Source organism: Stegodyphus dumicola, chromosome 8, assembly GCF_044657685.1.
Source record: "Stegodyphus dumicola isolate Sdum_Otavi_A_Nest chromosome 8, ASM4465768v1".
In the NCBI taxonomy this organism is placed as follows: Eukaryota; Metazoa; Arthropoda; class Arachnida; order Araneae; family Eresidae; genus Stegodyphus; species Stegodyphus dumicola.
The window spans coordinates 141275009-141294466 of record NC_140775.1 but is presented as its reverse complement, the minus strand read 5'-3'; the positions used below and the strand labels follow the sequence as shown (position 1 = coordinate 141294466).

Here is a 19458-nt window from a genome sequence, read left to right as displayed (position 1 = left end):
ATTCTTTACCCATGCTTATATGGTTGACGAAACACGAACTGAATAATTGAAAAGTTAGGTCTGGAGGCAATTTTCCCTTGAAAAGATCTGTCACCTGCCTGCTCAACATAATTTGCATTTAGTCTTAAAAAATTCTTTAAAGATTTTAGGATTAGTTTATAGATTATTAAATATTTTATTCATGTATTAAGATTCTTGCACTTAATTTACTTATGCTTTCTGAACTTGAATGATATTGCAAATTAGTTCGCCGCAATAATTAATCTTTTATTTGTTTACAAGTGAATGTTCACAATTTAAAATTTTAATTAGCTTTATATGAATGAGATAATGTTTTTGTATTTGTTAAATACAAATTTCATTCCTTGAAACAATGGCGCAAGAGAATTATTTAATTTTATTTAACCTTAAGTTAGTTTCTTATGAAACAATATATATATATATATATGTAAGATATAACAAAATACGATAGCTGCTTTAAAAAAATAATTGGCGACCTCAAAATTAACATTTCTAGATTTGGTACTCTCCCCCTAAATTCATTTGTTCTCCCAAATTCGAGATTTTTCTACGTTACGTAATGCTACTAACCAGTCATAAATTAGCTGTACTTGTACATCAAACTCTGGTATAAAAACCTGTGGCGAGCTAACTACGTCTCTGAACATTTCATGATTCTGAATTTCTGATTTTGAATTTCTGACTATTTCATGTAATTATTTTGAATTATATGCATTTATCTTTTCAATTAGTGAAGTAGTTGGCAAGTCACGCTCCTTCATGACATTAGATTCGCTGCTTTAGGCCACGTGACCAGCTATATAGGGCCTGATCACAGCCCCTTCTACAGCTTCATCCAGTCTTGGCATTTTCTCACAGGAAGCAATGGGCTTCAAAATGTTTCCCCCTTCAGCTTATACCACACCTGGAGAATACCATTTACGGATTTCCTCAGACATCAGGCCCAGATCGGGATTCACTCAGGAATCTGGAAAGAGCAGGGATAGAAATTCACTGCTGCATGCCAGAATAATAACAATAGTATCAAAGTATCATTATGCCTTAAATTCCGCGTCATTCTTCTGCTAGGTTCTACCTTGCTAATGGCACTTCTCTTTGCTTCTCTGTCTAAACAGCCTGGCATGCAGCAGTGAATTTCTATCCCTGCTCTTTCCAGATTCCTGAGTGAATCCCGATCTGGGCCTGATGTCTGAGGAAATCCGTAAATGGTATTCTCCAGGTGTGGTATAAGCTGAAGGGGGAAACATTTTGAAGCCCATTGCTTCCTGTGAGAAAATGCCAAGACTGGATGAAGCTGTAGAAGGGGCTGTGATCAGGCCCTATATAGCTGGTCACGTGGCCTAAAGCAGCGAATCTAATGTCATGAAGGAGCGTGACTTGCCAACTACTTCACTAATTGAAAAGATAAATGCATATAATTCAAAATAATTACATGAAATAGTCAGAAATTCAAAATCAGAAATTCAGAATCATGAAATGTTCAGAGACGTAGTTAGCTCGCCACAGGTTTTTATACCAGAGTTTGATGTACAAGTACAGCTAATTTATGACTGGTTAGTAGCATTACGTAACGTAGAAAAATCTCGAATTTGGGAGAACAAATGAATTTAGGGGGAGAGTACCAAATCTAGAAATGTTAATTTTGAGGTCGCCAATTATTTTTTTAAAGCAGCTATCGTATTTTGTTATATCTTACATATATATATATATATATTGTTTCATAAGAAACTAACTTAAGGTTAAATAAAATTAAATAATTCTCTTGCGCCATTGTTTCAAGGAATGAAATTTGTATTTAACAAATACAAAAACATTATCTCATTCATATAAAGCTAATTAAAATTTTAAATTGTGAACATTCACTTGTAAACAAATAAAAGATTAATTATTGCGGCGAACTAATTTGCAATATCATTCAAGTTCAGAAAGCATAAGTAAATTAAGTGCAAGAATCTTAATACATGAATAAAATATTTAATAATCTATAAACTAATCCTAAAATCTTTAAAGAATTTTTTAAGACTAAATGCAAATTATGTTGAGCAGGCAGGTGACAGATCTTTTCAAGGGAAAATTTTAAGAATCAATGTACATGGCAATTTATCATATTTCATTATGATCATAGAAATGTCTCGGATTTCATTATGATTGGATAAATATTTACTGGGATGATTATGTGCCTGGAAATGAAGAATGGAAATTCGTTAAGTTCATGTTTTGTTATCTTCATCTGTAAGACTTCATCCTCAGCTACAACGACTGCAAGCTAATTCCTCTTCTATGCTTACGGAAATATTACACACACACACACAAACATACATACACACACACACACACACACACACATATATATATATATATATTGGTTTGGCAACTAAGTTCCCCCGCTTTTTTAAATTGAAAAAATCTGTATGACATTAAATACTTTTGGCACGAAGTTGTACATCATTCGAAAGAGAATATATTGTTCTACCGCAAAAGGGCCATATGGCGACGTAAAGTCTGCCAGGAGGGTCGGGCTGCGTCCCTCATATCATACCTAAATATATGTTTCGTTCTTACTAAGATACATTTTCTTGTTATTTACAAATCATTAACATGGAATGTCAAGTTGAGAAGAATGAGCATTTTCGACACTTCCTTATTTTTGCTTTTAATAAAGGTTCTAAGGCCCCAGAAGCTGCTCGCAACATTTGTGCTGTGTATGGAGTGGGTGCTATAGCTGAAAGAACCGCTCGTGATTGGTATGTAAAGTTCAAAAAAGGATATTTTAACCTCAAAGGTGCACCTCGTTCTGGCCGCCTAGTTGAGTTCGATGAAGAGCGATTGAACAACCTTTTGCACAAAAATTCGCGTCAGACAACAAGGGAACTGGCAGAGACAATGGATTGCTCCCACACTACTGTAGAGAAGCATCTTCACTCGATGGGCAAAGTTCAGAAATGTGGAGCATGGGTGCCTCACACATTAAGTGTGACTAACAAAAATCAACGAGCCACAATCTTCTTTGGTTTGCTTGCTCGTTACCGTGCAACCTATGGACACAAGGAACGATTTCTTCACCGAATCGTTGCTGGAGATGAAAAATGGTGCCTCTACATGAATGTGAAGTAGTGTAAGGAATGGCTTAGCCCCGGTAAACAAGCGACCCCACTCGCGAAACAGGACTTTCAGCCACGTTAAAACGATGTTATGCGTATGGTGGAACTGGCAAGGGATTCCATTTAGAATTGCTTGAAAGGACCAAACAATCAACGCGGGACAACGCCCGCCCTCATATCACCAATATGACCAAGGAAGCCATTCAAACTCATGGTTGGGAAGTGCTTCTACACCCACCATACTCTCTCGATTTGGCACCAACGGATTTTCACCTCTTTTGATCTCTTTCAAATGCTATGTGGGAAGTTTCTTAAAATACTGATGCAGAAATGAGAGCTTGGTTGTATGATTTTTTTTGAGTCTCAAACAGGTGATTTCTACCAACGCGGCATTGAAAAACTTGTTAAACTTTGGGAAGACATTGTAGACAACAAAGGAGAATACATTCTTAATTAACTACTTGTATATGTTTATTGAAAAATAACATTTTAACAAACATTATTCAAAACGGCAGGAACTTACTTGCCAACCCAATATATATACTTCTCTTAACAGGCTTAAAAGTCCTTATCCGCATTTATTTTCGCAATCGTTGGTGGTAGTCATAGACGTCCAATTACAGGACTGTTATAAATTATCGAAAAATAACGAAATCTAACATTTTACGTGATATCCCAGTTCCTGTACGTATAATAGGAAAGTTTCATATTCGTTATGAAAAAATAAAATTATAAGAAGCTTAACTCCCGTATGATAAAAATTAACCGGGATTTTCAATTTCAATATTTGCGATTTTTGATACCATTTTCAAACTGTCTTGAGGGATCAGTTATGTAAGTTAGAATAATTCGAGGAATTATGTTCAAATGAAGTGCAGCAAAAAATGTATATAATTTAATAGGGTGCACAAAGTAGTAATGTGGTATCGAAATCAGGTTTTTATCAGAAAATTAGCGAAGCAGCAACCTTGTGTTTGGCGTAGATTTTATTAAACACATAATTGATTTCAAGGGCACAGAATCCTCTTCATTAGGAGCAAAGGAATAATGTCATGGTTATAGTATTCATACCCAAAAGGAATAAAGAGAACAAAAATGTAGTGCCATCTATTGAAGGAAATAATATCGAAAATTGAAAAATTAAGGTAATAAGAAGTTTAAAGCGTTACGAAGGACTGGATTGGAATTAATGGCATTAACTAAGCAAGATAAACTTTTGTGAATGTGAAATGCTTTAAGAAAACCCAATTCACCAATAGAAGAAGCTTACTGGATAATTTTTTGAGGACTGGATAATTTTTGAGGAGGATAGTTTCTGAGTCAAAATTTTAATTATGTCTCCAACTATGATTAGCGGACGAAGGCTCGTTAATTTCGCCTTTTCAGACATCACAATTGTGTTCCTTGGTACGAAATTTTAACGCCTTTTCCGTTTAGGAAATCTCAAACTACATTCACTTGGTGTGCTATTCATTACTCAAGAATTAAAGTCAGAAGTAGAATCTTAAAAACTGAGCCATGGATTTTATTGCTAGACGAGAAAACGACTTGAAAATTGAACTTCTGGAGAAACCATGCAATTTTATAACTGACAGAAAGATGAACGAGAAGCACGACAATGCTATTAATGCTACGTTTAATACCTCGTCTTCTAGAATGCCAACATGAAAATGTGTTACGGACTTTATCAATGACAACGGAAGAAAATTCTCAATGCGTGGCAAATGATTTCAAATAATTGAGTTCGGTAGCAAGCAAAAACGTCTAAAGAAAAAACCTTTGAGAGCGCGAAATACATAATAGCAAAAGAAACCTTCTTTTGCTTACCCGGGTGACATGACTTAAAATGAGGAGGCAAACAAACAGAAAAGGATTTATGGTAAACAGTACTGCTGAAATAATCAAATAAGAAGATCAAGGAAGAGAAGGGGATTGTCAGACTCAGTTTGAAAAGTGAACTGGATGGCTCGATCAATCGAGTTTATAAAAGATAAAGTCTAGGATAAATCTTTTTTATTACCATCAAAATCCCGAAAGTGTCGTCTATGTAGCGAATACAAGAACGAAACGATAGTTTCTCAAATAAGTTGACCTCTAAACAGTGCATACAAATGTCAGCAAGTAAAGGTTTAAGAGGAGTTTCCATAGCTAATACTTCAGTTGATGATAATATTCCTTTTGTAAAAAAAATGGGTTTGAATCAAAGACACTTTGATCCAAGAACGACTATCAACGACTTCATACGAATAGTTTACTGTATGAATATTCTTAGAAAGTAAAGAAGAAAATGTAGAAACTAGATATGTGGCCAAAGTATATGATGCCGCTTCTAAATTCAAAACTACAGGCGGAAAAGAAATTCCAGTTTTGTGGAATTTGGGGACAGCATACAACCCAGCAATAGGTTAAATTGACTTAGTGGTATCTTAGAAGATTTGACAGCTGTTTTAACTTCCTCGAGGTCAGCAGGTGAAGTATATTTGGGGATCGAGCAATATTACCCTTCGTTTATTAGTTTTCGTGACTCCAATAGTGTGACCAATGTCCATCAATGTATGTCCAATGTTTAATGTCCATCAATGCATCTCCAATGTCCAATGTTCATCAGTGGACTCCAATGTCCATCAATGTAGTATGTGTGTTTGTCGATTACAATGATCTGTCTACCCTTATGAACTATGGAAATTATAAAATTAGCATTAGAATGAATTTCACGTAAGGCCTTCCTTTCCTTTTATTAAGATTAGAAACAAATGCTTTGATATTAAAATTCATGTTATGTGTAATTAAATGGCGAATTATATCTTCGTGTTTCTGAAATTTTAAAGATTTGCAAATAAGGGCGATGATTCGAGGAAGATTTAGATATCTTCGAAAAGCTGAAGTTATAATTTAATACCTTCACCTGACATACCAGATATTAGTAATGGGATTAGTATTTAGAGCGGAAAAATTAACCAAACAGATAAGACTAGTCGACAGGAGTGTCAGCTTTGGAATTAAGATACAAGGAATTTTTTATGGCATTGACTATCGGTATCGGTTCTAGAACAAGACTTATAATGAAGTGAGAAAAAAATTTAAAGTAGAATTCGAGATTTTTAAATGAAGGTAATGTAATTCATATTCAGTTCTAGCGTTTGTGCGTGTTTCTTGTAATGTGACGAAGAAGTGATAATTTGAATTTAAGCACGATTTTAAGATTATGTTTAGCTTTTCTAAACATGAGAATGATATTCTGTTGTTTGCACTAAAGAAAAAATGTGTGACACATGACTTCCTTGTATGGAATATTAAATTATACGCAATTTTCCTGCATTTCATTTAAACATATCGAATTAACAGTTAACGAATTTTGAATTAAATCTACTTTCTCGATAGCGCATAAACACCAATAGGATAAATGCCCTCTTTAAAGTTCACTATATTTATTTACCATAGCGACACTTTACTTCGGCGCTACGTTCACTTAGCAGCATTAACATTCATTTTATAACTCAGAGTGCACAAAAATTATATCGTATGAAAAATTACCACAAGTTTTATTCAGATACTATAATAAATACGAAACGATGTATAAAAACGATGTATAAAAACATTAAACAAACAAAGTAAATAAATAAATAAACTTTTCTCAGACGATTCAGTATTTCTCATTCAATTAATTAAGTTCTCACTTCGCCCAAGACCCAAGACTTTATCAGTCCCAAGACTTTATGAAGTTCTAAAAGTTTAGGATATTGAGCTTCATTCCACATATAAGAAGAACCAATATTATTCAATGCTAAAACGACACATTCTTTTACTGTCAGAAATCTTCCAATCATGTCATCCATACTATTCCACCTTGTTTTGCAGTCAAGAATTAAATTTAATTCCTTTCATTTTTCTTTTTTGATATAATTTTGAAGAATAGTGCTTCTTACTGGAAATTTTCTAAAGAACTTACAAATTTTTCTAATTTTTGAAACTGATTGTTTGTAATTATCAGACAAAATAGGAATAAAATGTTCTTGGTTAAAAACATAATAAACAGAATCTTCATAATCGTTATATTCGTATTCGTCATCTTCCGATTCCTTACTTGAAACATTTATTTCGGCTTCAACTTCAGCCATTTCTCTATGTTTGTACAACACATGAGTAACTAACTGCTAAGCGGATGGCGTGTGAATAGCATGGTTGATTAATTATGGATGATAATTTGCATGAATGAGATCCGTTACTTTAGAGTTGTTTCTTGGTAATGAATATCCTTTATGTAGAAGAGACTCTCGTATGAATGAACTATTTGTAATGCTATTAATAGAAAATCCATCCACAGCTGCAAGTTTTGATATGATTTCTTCTAAACTAGTCCTTTTCACTTTCATAAAATTTGAAATATTCGATTGTTCTTCTGAAGAAGAGGGACATCTAGGCGTTTCTTGTTCGCTCATCATTTCTGATTTCTTTCCGATAATTATTTTATAAACTGCTTACAAATGATTATGCAGACTTCTCATAGATGATCCTTAGCAGCTCAACATTTTATGACAATGACTGCAGATTGCCTTGTCTATCCCTAACTTTTTGAAACTATACTGAACTTTCAACTTATTTATTTTTTATCTAAAAATGAAATTAAAGTTATTAAATAAATATTTTTGAAGTTTGTTTTATTGTTTTAATATTAATCTAATTTGAACAAATCTAATCTGCGCATTTTTTAGGATTTTCTAAAAAACACGCATCTTTATAATCTAATTCCGAAATTTGATAGAGATATAATTTATGTCAAAACGTTGCGAAAGAAAATATGTGTTATTTTAAAACGCTATGTTTTACTTAAAACCCCATGAGACAGAAGCCAGAACTTTTTATTTTACATTAATTTTTGAGAGAAGAAATTTATATAAATAAATTAAAGTTTTAAAATGTAAAATACAAACATAGAAATTAGAAACATACTTAATAATTACATTATTTTTACCAAATATAACAACTATATATTTTTGTTTCCAGTTTTCACTTTGCAATATTAAGCGAGTCTGTCGTGACTCGTGACGGATTGCACATGTGTACTAACATAAACTAAATCGGTTAGGCACGTCTTTTCTACGTGCGCAGGCGCAGTGCACTATGCACAAGGACTGGCCAACCTTGAAAAAATCTGTTTGCTGCCAGTTGTATAGAATGAATAGCAAATCAAATAAGTTTAAAATTAATTTTAAATAAGTTTAAAATTAATATTAAAGTTACAGAGATTCCTTAAACTGGTTTTAATAATATCAATTCCTTAAACTGGTTTTTTAAAACCGGGTTTGAAAGCCCGTCAAACTCTACTCTGCACTTATACCTACCTACCTACATTGGTGAAGTTTCGAAACGGATAAATGAAGGACCATACTGCTCAATCCCAAGATATTCTTCAAATTTTGATCTTGCGAAAGTTGAAAGAGCTGTTAAATTTTCTCATGTATTGCCAATGTAAAGCATCACTAATTCCACTTACAAATTGTGCTGGATTTTAAGCTCTCTCCTATGCCCACAAAATTGGAATTTCTTTTCGACCTATAGTTTTCAGCTTAAAAACGACATCATATTCTTTGGTCAAATATTTAATTTTCAAATTTTCTCCTTTACTCTCTGCAACATTTACACTGTAAAAAATTCTTTTCAAGTCATCAATAAACTAAAACATTTTCTCCCTTGCGCTCCCTCGTGGTTTTCTTTTGATGTTAAGTAGCTGTTTACTAATTTTATAGTCGGAAGAACACTAGTCTTGAAACTAGTCTTCGAGAATTCTATTTTATACATACTGAAATTGAAGAACTGCTTTCTTACTAAAGTCTCTTTCAGTCAAATCCACTTTGTTTTCCAACACGAATATTATCGCCAAATTGAAGTATTAGTGTCCGGCCTGTCCTTGCTGACATTTACATGCACTGTATAGAGATTATTTGAGAAATTATCTTTTCGCCTCAATCTAATATTGTTATGATTGCAAATTTCGAAAGTGTTCATGAATTTCAATTTGATCAATAATTTTACCTTCCAAAAACTAAGATTTAAAGTTCTCAATTGAAAAATGGATGAACAGAATTTCGAAACAATTTGTTTTTCATTTCCCTTCTGTTAATAAAAAGAACACGTTCACTTACCTTGAGTCTTTATTATCCGCATACTTGTCTTAAATACGCTAAGCATTCGCAAAAAGTTTTACGAATGCCCCATGAATTATATTCCGGTTCTCCGTCTTTTAAGAGAAAGAACTTGATTTTATTGACAGTTTTAAAGAAAGCAAGAAATTTATAGTTTTGAAATTCACAGAAAAGAGAGTTTAAGAATGAACGGAGAACAAATGGAAGGAACTGAAATATCCTTAGATTAAAGACTGAAATGTTGAAGAGAATAAATGTATGCAACGTTTATTACATGCGATGCCAATAATAGTTAAAAGATAACTAGACGAAGCAGCATTACCTTTCAGAATATTAGATTAGTTTCTCATGCTAGCAGAAATGGAGGATAAATGCGTAATGAATAAAAATATAAAAGTTTGCAATTTTTTATGGAAATGATTGAGCACAGCGAAAGTGTGGGACTAATGTAACAACCACGAAACTAGTAATCAAAAAGAGGAAAAGAGTAATTGAGACCAAGTTTAAAATCAAATAGGTACTAGTTTCTGTCTGAAGTACACGTTTCTGAAAAAAAAAAAAAAAACAACTCGGGAGGTCATCAGTATGCTTGTTTTTACTATTACACACAGCTATTTTCTTCCGAGCTTTTCATTTATTGATGCAGTAAATTTCCTACGATATAATTTTATTCAACGCTACGCACGCTTTTTTTTGGACAGATTGCCAACAGCAGTAAATAATAAAATACTAAAAAATAAACATTGATTATACCTATCCATAAGCTAATTATTATAATTGAAATGTTTAAAAATTCCAGATCACTGCTTATAAACATTAGAACATTCCCCTTTTATCGTATACAAAACATCTAAATATTATACCAACATAATATGTTCCAGGGATTTTAACTCATGCATCACATTTAGTATAATTAATCATTTGTAAAGCTATAGAATTAATGAGATCAGCCATTAGCGTATGTATAGGGAATTGGGACTGCAGGAATACTCTCAACTTACAATAAGTGCAAGAATCAGCCTCATCTCATTATGCGTCAAATATGTATATTAGATTTGAAAGGGAAGGTATTTAGTGCATAATTAAGGAAATCTTTGTCTCGCATATGCTCAGTTTTAGGTTGATACTATCAATGCACCTATCTGCTAATTATGATTACCCATTTAAGAATGCGCCATTAATCTCCTTTTCCTTTGTAAGACTCTGTCTGACTTAATTTACAATTACTTGAATAAAAAGTTATTACCTCTTTTTGAGTAGAAGTGTACTGATCATATTATTTGAATAAATGTTTTGTCGAAATACTCACTTTAGTCTTACGCTCTAACTTCAATATAGTAGCTTTTTATACCGACGCATTTCTTAGCTAAAGATTCACGGTCTATGAATTTAAGAAATATGTTTCTGACAATAGCCATGGTATTCTTATAGTTACGCCACAATATATTCGTGGAATGATATTGGCTGGAAAACAGTTTTTTACGCTCTAAGTATCAGAAGAATAACTATTGACGACATGTCAGTAGTTCAAGAATAGAGAGCCTTTCCTTGGTTTCGAATGAAAGAATGTTTTAGCGGATATAATGTGAACAAAAATTGGATTTCCTATACAAATCCCAATCTGAAGCGGTTGTATTTCAACAAGTTGTATAGTTTTATAGATTTATGAACTTACGGAAATAGTAAGATGCTTCTGGAATTCGCATTTTCTAAATGAAGGAAACATTATTTTCCGATGCGTTGTATTTTTTGAGATTAACTAATATTCGAGTCAGACCGCTCGGTGGCGAAGTGGCTAGCGCATCGCGCTATTGCACCACAGGCCCGGAGTTTGGTTCTTTTAACTACACTCATGTCCATAAATTAAGGATAATTCGGAGTCACACTGAAACCGAACTCTAAAATAAATATATCACCTGTAAAATCACTATACACATCTTCAAGAATCATATGCAAATTTCAGGAAGTAACCAGATGACACCGATGGTACGTCACAATGTCCAGAGTGTAAGAGAGTTATATATAAGGAATACAGGCAAAGAAGTAAAATTGTTCGCAGGCGCTTTATAAGCATTCAGTGCAATACCCGAATAGTTATGACACAAAGAACGCATTTGGATGATTTTTTACGTGGTAGAAGTATCGTCCGTCTGGAATGTGGGCGTACCCAACTGGAAGTATCAGACGAACTTGGAATTGCTCAGAGTGTCATCTACAGGCTTTGGCAACGATTCCAAGATGATGGTAATATGAGTAGACGTTACAGCACAGGTCGCCCCAGAGTTACAACGCCGAATGAGGACCGGTATTTGGCAGTTACTGCCAAAAGAAACAGGCGGAGCACAGCCTCAGACCTCTCTCGTCAGCTCTCTTCAGCCACTGGTACGACAATTTCAAGGCAGACCGTGTACAGACACTTAGGGCAGATTGGTCTATATGCTCGTAGACCTGTCAGATACGTTCCACTTACTGCAACTCACTGTCGCCTGCGGTTAGCCTGGAGTAGAGAGCATGCATTGTGGACACCGCAACAGTGGGCTTGTGTGATGTTTTCCGACGAGTCCAGGTTTAGCTTGCGGTCTGAGTCTCGTCGGACTTTCATATGGATAGCTCCAGGTACCCGTTACCACCAATAAAACATCATTGAACGACACCGTTACGGTGGTGCAGGAGTGCTCGTTTAGGGTGGGAATTATTCTGGGTTTCAGAACTGACCTGCATGTTCAGATTGGAACCATGACAAGCCAAATATATCGGGACGTCATTCTGGAACAATTTGTACGTTTGTTTTGGGGCGGCATGGGTGCACAATTTGTGTTTATGGATGACAATGCCCGTCCTCACCGTGCAAACATCGTAAGCGAATGCCTTCAGTAGGAGGATATCACCCGTATAGACTGGCCAGCATTCTCACCGGACTTGAATCCAGTAGAGCACGTGTGGGACGTGCTTGGCCGATGAGTTGCAGCCCGTCAACCTCCTCCTACATGTCTACCGGAACTTCGGAGAGCATTGCTTTTTGAGTGGTGTAATATCCCCCAAGATCAGATCGATAATTTGATACTCAGCATGCCTAGGCGTTGTACGGACTGTATTGCATCGTCTGGGAGACATACAATGTATTAACAATCGTACCAACCATGTAATATTGGTTTTTTGTAAATAGGTTTCTTGTAATTTGCTCCAGGGAGAGAAAATCGCGGATTTTTTTAATAATATCAAACATATAGCATCTTTTTTTGCTCTTTACCTTTTGTTTAATAAATAAGCTTTACAAATAAGTCAAATTTGTTTTGCTTCTAACTCTTCCTTTGCCTGATTTTGCATTATTCTTAATTTATGGACATGAGTGTAAATATTGCCATCATCAAGGAAACGTTTTCAGGCTCATAAATTAATGCACGAATACACGTATTTTCTGATACATAGGAACAATCTGAGGGAATTTCAAGGTCATCGAATTCAGTGATTATAATTTGAATCCAGACAGTAATTTATACAGTCGTCCCCGCTATAGAATACGTCCGGAAAGAAATACGTCCAAAAATTATATTACATTGATTTTGATTCATATCGTGCGAAAGTTCTATTAAAATATTTGACATAATCCAACACGTTTGTGAATTTTTGCACACCTTATTAATTTTCACATATTTTGATTATTAAGTATTTTATTCAGAAATTCCTTTGGTGCATCAGATATTTAGGATACTAGAAATCTCAAAATATTTATTTATTGCTTTTGATATAATTCTTCTAAAAAATGCTTATGAAATGCTTTACTAAGCTCTTCAGCATTAAGTAGTATCATTGTTCCATGCCCATCACCGTGTTATGACTATACGTATAGAATACATTTAAGAAGCAAACAATACTGCTACTTTTCGTGATAAACAGTCTCATAAGGGACAAATTAAGATTGGTTATTAAATCTGAAGCTTGTCACTTGAAACTATTCGTTATCTCTATTAATTTTTTTCTTTAGTCTATACATTTAACTAATTAAAATGTAATAAATTCTTTAGTAACGGGAATTTGTGCTATATTTAGACAATATAAAAGTTATATTTCATTTTTCTTCAGAACTTTTCAGTTCACAGCGTTGAAGCTGTTTTCATAAAATTCTTTATTTTATTTTAAGAAACCTTACTATTAGATGCACGTACATATCTAAAATCTATATCTGAGGAAATAAAATCTTTAGCATCTTTTTGAAACTTTTTGCACAAATGTGAAGAACTGTTGACATTTTATGTGACGAAAAACAGAAAAAAATATAATTAATATGAATACTCTACTATTTGCATATATTATTACTTTCATTGCAAAAAGAAGTCTGTGAAAGGCTACTCAGTAATTCTAAAGCAATACTGCACAGTAATTTGCTTATATTTCTTGGAGATACAAGAAAATTCCTTGTATTTCCTTGAAACTAATAATTTTTTATACTTAAATTTATTCTCCAGTTTTTATTGAAAATTAATCATTTCTTACATCTAATTTATCATCACCTTTTTCAAACATTACATAAATTAAGAATTTCAAAATTTTTTAGCTTCAGAATAAAGCTTTAAATATTCTAAACGAAGCGTATTAATTGAAAAATTATCAAATACTTTATAAACATCTCTCATTTTAAATGAAAGATTTGTGAGCCTGTATCTGCATCTTAGGCAAATACAATTTTACAGCCCTTACAATATTTTATGCTCAAGGTTTACCAAAGATTTTAAGTAAAATACCATCATATTTTATGATTAGAAGGTGCTCTGATTTACGACCCAACTCGTCAAAGTATCAAATATGCATACAGCTTTTATGTTTAACATTTCGACCGTAAATTAGATAGTTCTAGATAGTGTTAGCAGAATAAGTTATAAGAAGTTTTAGAAGGTTGTCTTGCTTTGTTTAATCGAAAAGTTTGTGAAGCTTCTAACATGACACACGAAGCTGATTATTCGTAAGAGCTTCATGGAAATGATTTTAAAAGACCGATGATAGGGTAAAAGATAATAAAAGCGTGCTTTTATTACCAGATTAGTAAAGCAGTTTGTAATAAATAAAACTGCTTCTTAGAACGGACTTTTCTTTATGTACTTTTAAATATTTCTCTACCATTTGGTATGAAACCTTACATTAATTACATTTTCCATGACTACAAATGGAGTATAAAAAAAAGCATCAAAAGTTACAGCATTTAACTGAGTAAATATATTACAGTTCGTATTTAGATCGTAAATCCATGTTCACATCTTAAAGCACTATCATGATCACTGCTTACTGTGAAAGGTGATAAATTTTGATTGTTTATTTTGTTCTAAATTTCTGTTTTATGAAATTTCTATAATATGAATTCCTATTCTCTATTCTAGATGATCCGATTGATATTCCTGTCAGCATCCATCTTTAAAAGTCTCTAAGAGAACATTGTAACCTCATTTCTGTTCTTGCTAACAAACGAACTTGGGTTAGTTCTCTTCAGTAACGTTATATCCAGGTTATAGCCGCCCGGACGGTATAGTGGTTAGGGCAGCTTACTTCGGTGCCGAAGGGACTGGGTTCGAATCCCGGAGAAGGCATGGATATATGTAAATGCATAGTGTCCTTGCGGCATGGGGCAAACTAAATATATGGTGAGCCGAAAGTCCTCTCGTATGGTTGGTGATAGGGTAGAGGGGTCGGAGGCTCTCGGGCTAGCCCACGGGACGCCTTCTCTTGAAAGTGGAGTGGAAGTAGAAGTCCAACCTTCTTGATGCTCTGACAGCCATTCTTCCATAAAATGAAAGCACAAGACAACAACGACATATACAGGGTATCACACAAAACGTAGATATTAGACGTGTATTCGGCAGGTTAAGAGGATAAATATGTGGTACGTTGCTTCTTTCAGGATATTTATGACTTCTAAGATCCAAATGAAGGATTATCTTGGCTTATTTAATTATGCCAAAGCACTGTAGGGCTATTTGCGTAAGGAGACGGATGCTTTCGTGAACAACATTCTAAGGGAAACTAACTTGTATTCACGTTACACATATAAAAATCCACGAACACGTGCATACAGTCAGCCCGTTCTCCTGGAATCGAACCTGGGCTGAACTATCAGCGTAGACAACTCTACGGTTTGTGATGTAGTCGAGCGTCTATAAATTATGCAAGGTTTATTAAAATCATAGACCATTGATGACATGTTTAAATATGTCTGGCATTATCCTTATTTCAGTGGAAATTAATTGAATGCGTAAAATTAATTCCTCGGCGATGCGGAAAATCTCGTTCGTACACAGTTGATTTCATATGGCCGCATAAAATGAAATCAGTGGATATCTTGTCTGGGGTCTAGATAGAACATTACTGAGAGTAAGTCGTGAGATTTGGTCTTCATTTGGTCGAATGAAAATGACAGACATGGGAGTTTGAAAAAGCGTATGTCCTGAATGAAGTTATGCATAAAAATAATGTCAACTTGATTTTGTTTCTTCAAATTGCTTGAATATATCATTCAACGTTGTCGCTCGTTTATGCGAATCATATACTTAAACATGGTAATCATTGCTTTTGTATAACTTTATTCTTCCCGGTTAACACTGAAAAATTAAAATAAGAATACTATTTTAGAATGAAGCGTCTTCAGAAATTAAACTATTGCCCTGGACTGCAGAAAGAAGAATTCCCGGAATTTGAGTTTCTACACATGAGAATGAACGCTTTAAGATTCTAGAGTAATGATTATAATAATAGACACATTTGCGTCCTACAGTCTGCTATTACTGATTTGTAATCGTATTCGTATTTTGAAGATAAAGAAAATCTTCTCAACTGCATTTCTAAGAAACCTACAGAATTCTATTTTAAAACTGAAATTAAATATACATTTAAAAGTAAATTTATTCTATTACTAAATTATTTAATATCAGATGTCTACTAGGAGGACAAGTATACTTCATTGTTGTGCCCTTTGAAATGTGACAAACATAATACCATGCAAATACGAAATTATTAATGTCTTACCCTAAAGACTTTGTCCGCATGTTCGGTAGCAGTATCTTCGTTTACCATGGGTTCTGTATACTTTCCCAACATGAGATAAACAGAGGAAATGATCTCTCTCATTTCTTCCCTGGTGATTCGACCATCGCCGTTTATATCGTACAGTTTAAAAGTCCACTTTAACTTATCCACCGTAGGACCTCTCGTCATCATAGACAAACCGGTCAGGAACTCCTGTAAAACAAAGCAGAAATAAAAATATTAAATACTGCTTGATGGTTTATTGATAACTTCGCATGTGGCTAAACGTTTAATGCTTTAATCCGTGTTCTATTTTTCAATGACTATGATGTTAGCCGAAACAATTTCGCTGGAACCGATGTCCCGACTAGCTACGCGGGACATAAATTTTCTGCCTCTTATAAATATAAGGAAAATATAAATAAATGCATAAATTTAACTATATATATTTTTACTAAGGTTCCACTCAAACATTTATTTTGCATTAACACCTAATTAACATACTGCGAAACTGGTAGGCGGTAAGGAAATTTTACTACCTACAAAATAGGCGGTAAGTATGAAAAGGTAACCTATCTTGATCTACCGTTAAACGATCTGCGCATGGGCAGCTGACTGAAAATTTTTTCTGTTTTACGCTGTTAAGTGTTTAATATGATTACTACATTCAGTCTTTCATAAATGGCGGAACGAAAAGCACAAGTGTAGAGATAGCTAGCTATCAGCTGGAGTCCTACATATATGGCAGAGTATTATGTCGACTGTGATAATTAATATGTTTGACGCATTATTGACATCAGTTGGTGAACTGTGGTCACCAGAATGTATCTGTTTAAAATGAATTTCGGGTGTGGTTCTAGTATATGTTATTTATTAAAGTAAATTGTTTACAAAAGTGCATGGGATAAAATAATAAATATAAATTTATATGAAATTATTCCTGTATGTTTATTGATCTACATAAAGTTTATTTATATATATCAATGAATAACAACCCTGATTTTGACCAAGGCGTTATTTTGATTTTTTTAGTTTTAAAAGATGGTAGTTTTTACACAGTAATGCTCTTATATCTACAGATATTATACTTCAGAACCGAACAGTGAAAAATACATTGTTTTTCAGAACCGAACAGAGAAAAATACAGTGTTTTTCAGAACCGAACAGTGGAAAATACAGTATTTTTCAGAACTCCGTGAAATATTTAAAAGTACCCCAGTAAATAAATTAAGTATCTTTTATTACATTGAAATAAAGACAAAATCATTAAGTGTTTTTCAACATTTTTCAACAGATGCCCATATCTTCATTTTTCACGTATCTTCGTTCATAGTTGCTAATTTTGTTTGAGATACTCTCACACAGGGCTTCTACTCGTAGTTTTATGGGAAATTTTCACTAATGTACTCTGGTGTGAGAACACAGAATGCTCACAGTGAACACGATGGCATTATCGATTCATGAATCGTTATCTCGCCCTACCACGTGCGTCGCAGTGAATAAAAACTGGAAGAACTGGTTTTGTCTTTCTCTTTCTGCCTGTCGTCGTGTTAACGAGTGTGTGGGCCTTCGGGCCACACACACAGCTCTCGCCATCGTCCACTGTAAAACATCATGTAATCGAGCTGATATTCCTTTGCATAAGATGGATGAGAAAACATGTTCTTGTACAAAGAAAGCTGCATAAATGAATATAAGAACTCAGGCAAACTTTACTGGTTATGCTGCGAGGAAAAAAATTGTTCCTGTGCTGTGATTCAACGTGTATAATCTTGATAACTGGAATTTTCGAAGTGACGACCATGTGCGCCAAATTCAAGCACATCTACAAGAAATCTTCTCTTTTCTCTCGCGAATAAGTGCACCGCCTATTAATTAAGCTTCTTGCAAGATGCTGATAAGTAGTGTGTCATCGATGCTTTAGGATTAGGAATTACAGTATACAGTAAGAAATGAACGCTGTGAGAGTCCTGTAGGACTAACGAATAGGACATGCTGAAAAGCATTCATGAATGTTGTGTTTTTTTTTTTTTTTTTTTTTTGTAACGTATATAATCTAGGCTAATCAAGAAAAGTTTGTTTTGTGATTTAATAAATGTATATTTGAAAGAGAACTACTGACTCATGCATGCCTTATTGGGTAAGTCATTTTATTCTTCTTATTAAAGATCATGCAATGTACTAACCACTAAATTTTAGTTTAACTATTTACGCGGAATTAATTCGCATTTGATACTCTTAGTATCGTTACTCTTTTACGATCACGGTCAACAACACCATATCTGGCAAACAGGTTTATTAGATTACGGCAAAGCACTTGAGGGCTATCTGCCTTAAGGGAGGGATGCCTTCGTGGAGGACTTTTTAAGGGAAACTGGCTCGTATACACGTTACACATGGGGAAAACCACGAAAACACCCATGCAGCCAGCCCCTCCGCGGGATTCGAACCTCGGACCGAACTACCAGTGTTCAGCGACGTTACCGCTCAGTCGCTGGTGGGCCACTCTGGCAAACGGTGTTAGTGATAGTGAGACAAATAACATTCTCGTTGAAAGAGATAATCATCGCTGTTTCCATTCCACTATGGCGTCAGCTGCCTTTCCAGTATAGATAAGTAACTCCTTCCATTATTATTATCATTAAAGATGAATTTTGTACGAGTAAAGTTAGGCGCACTTACAGTTTGAGACACACATAAAATAAAAACTTAAAAAGTTTTCTGTTATTTTAGTTTAATAAAATCTGACATCATTCGCATAATATGTTCAATATGAATTTTTTAATATGTTTTACAGTCTTATGAATAACTCTTTTAATGCGGTATGTTTTATCATAGAAGAAAGGGTAATAAGTTTATTAGATTAAATTACGCAGACACCTAATTTATTATCATTAAATTAAGTACTAATAAAGTGTTGTAGTGTTTTACTGTCTCTCTCGAACTTAATGCAACTAGTGGATAAATGCGAATGAATTTTAGTTTGATTCACAGACGATAGAGAATGAAAAACATTGCCTCTATAATATCGTCATGCATAGTTTTAAGGATTACATGACAATCAAAAGTGATTCTTTTGCATCAGATTGCTGCATTAACAATGAAACATCGATCAAAATTGCTCATGAGCATTTGTGATCATGGTCAGAATGATCTTGAGTATCATTGTATGTGTTTCAAAC

General features: G+C 34.0%; 1 protein-coding gene across 1 annotated transcript in view; it reads right to left on the bottom strand.

Moving 5' to 3' along the window:
• LOC118191798 (A-type potassium channel modulatory protein KCNIP1-like) overlaps positions 1 to 19458 on the bottom strand; it is a 235273-nt gene that overhangs the window by 29236 nt on the left and 186579 nt on the right. Inside the window, exon 5 of the mRNA XM_085823036.1 lies at positions 16277 to 16489. Within this exon, the coding sequence (XP_085679162.1) occupies positions 16277 to 16489 (213 nt within the window). The remainder of the gene's footprint in view (positions 1 to 16276; positions 16490 to 19458) is intronic.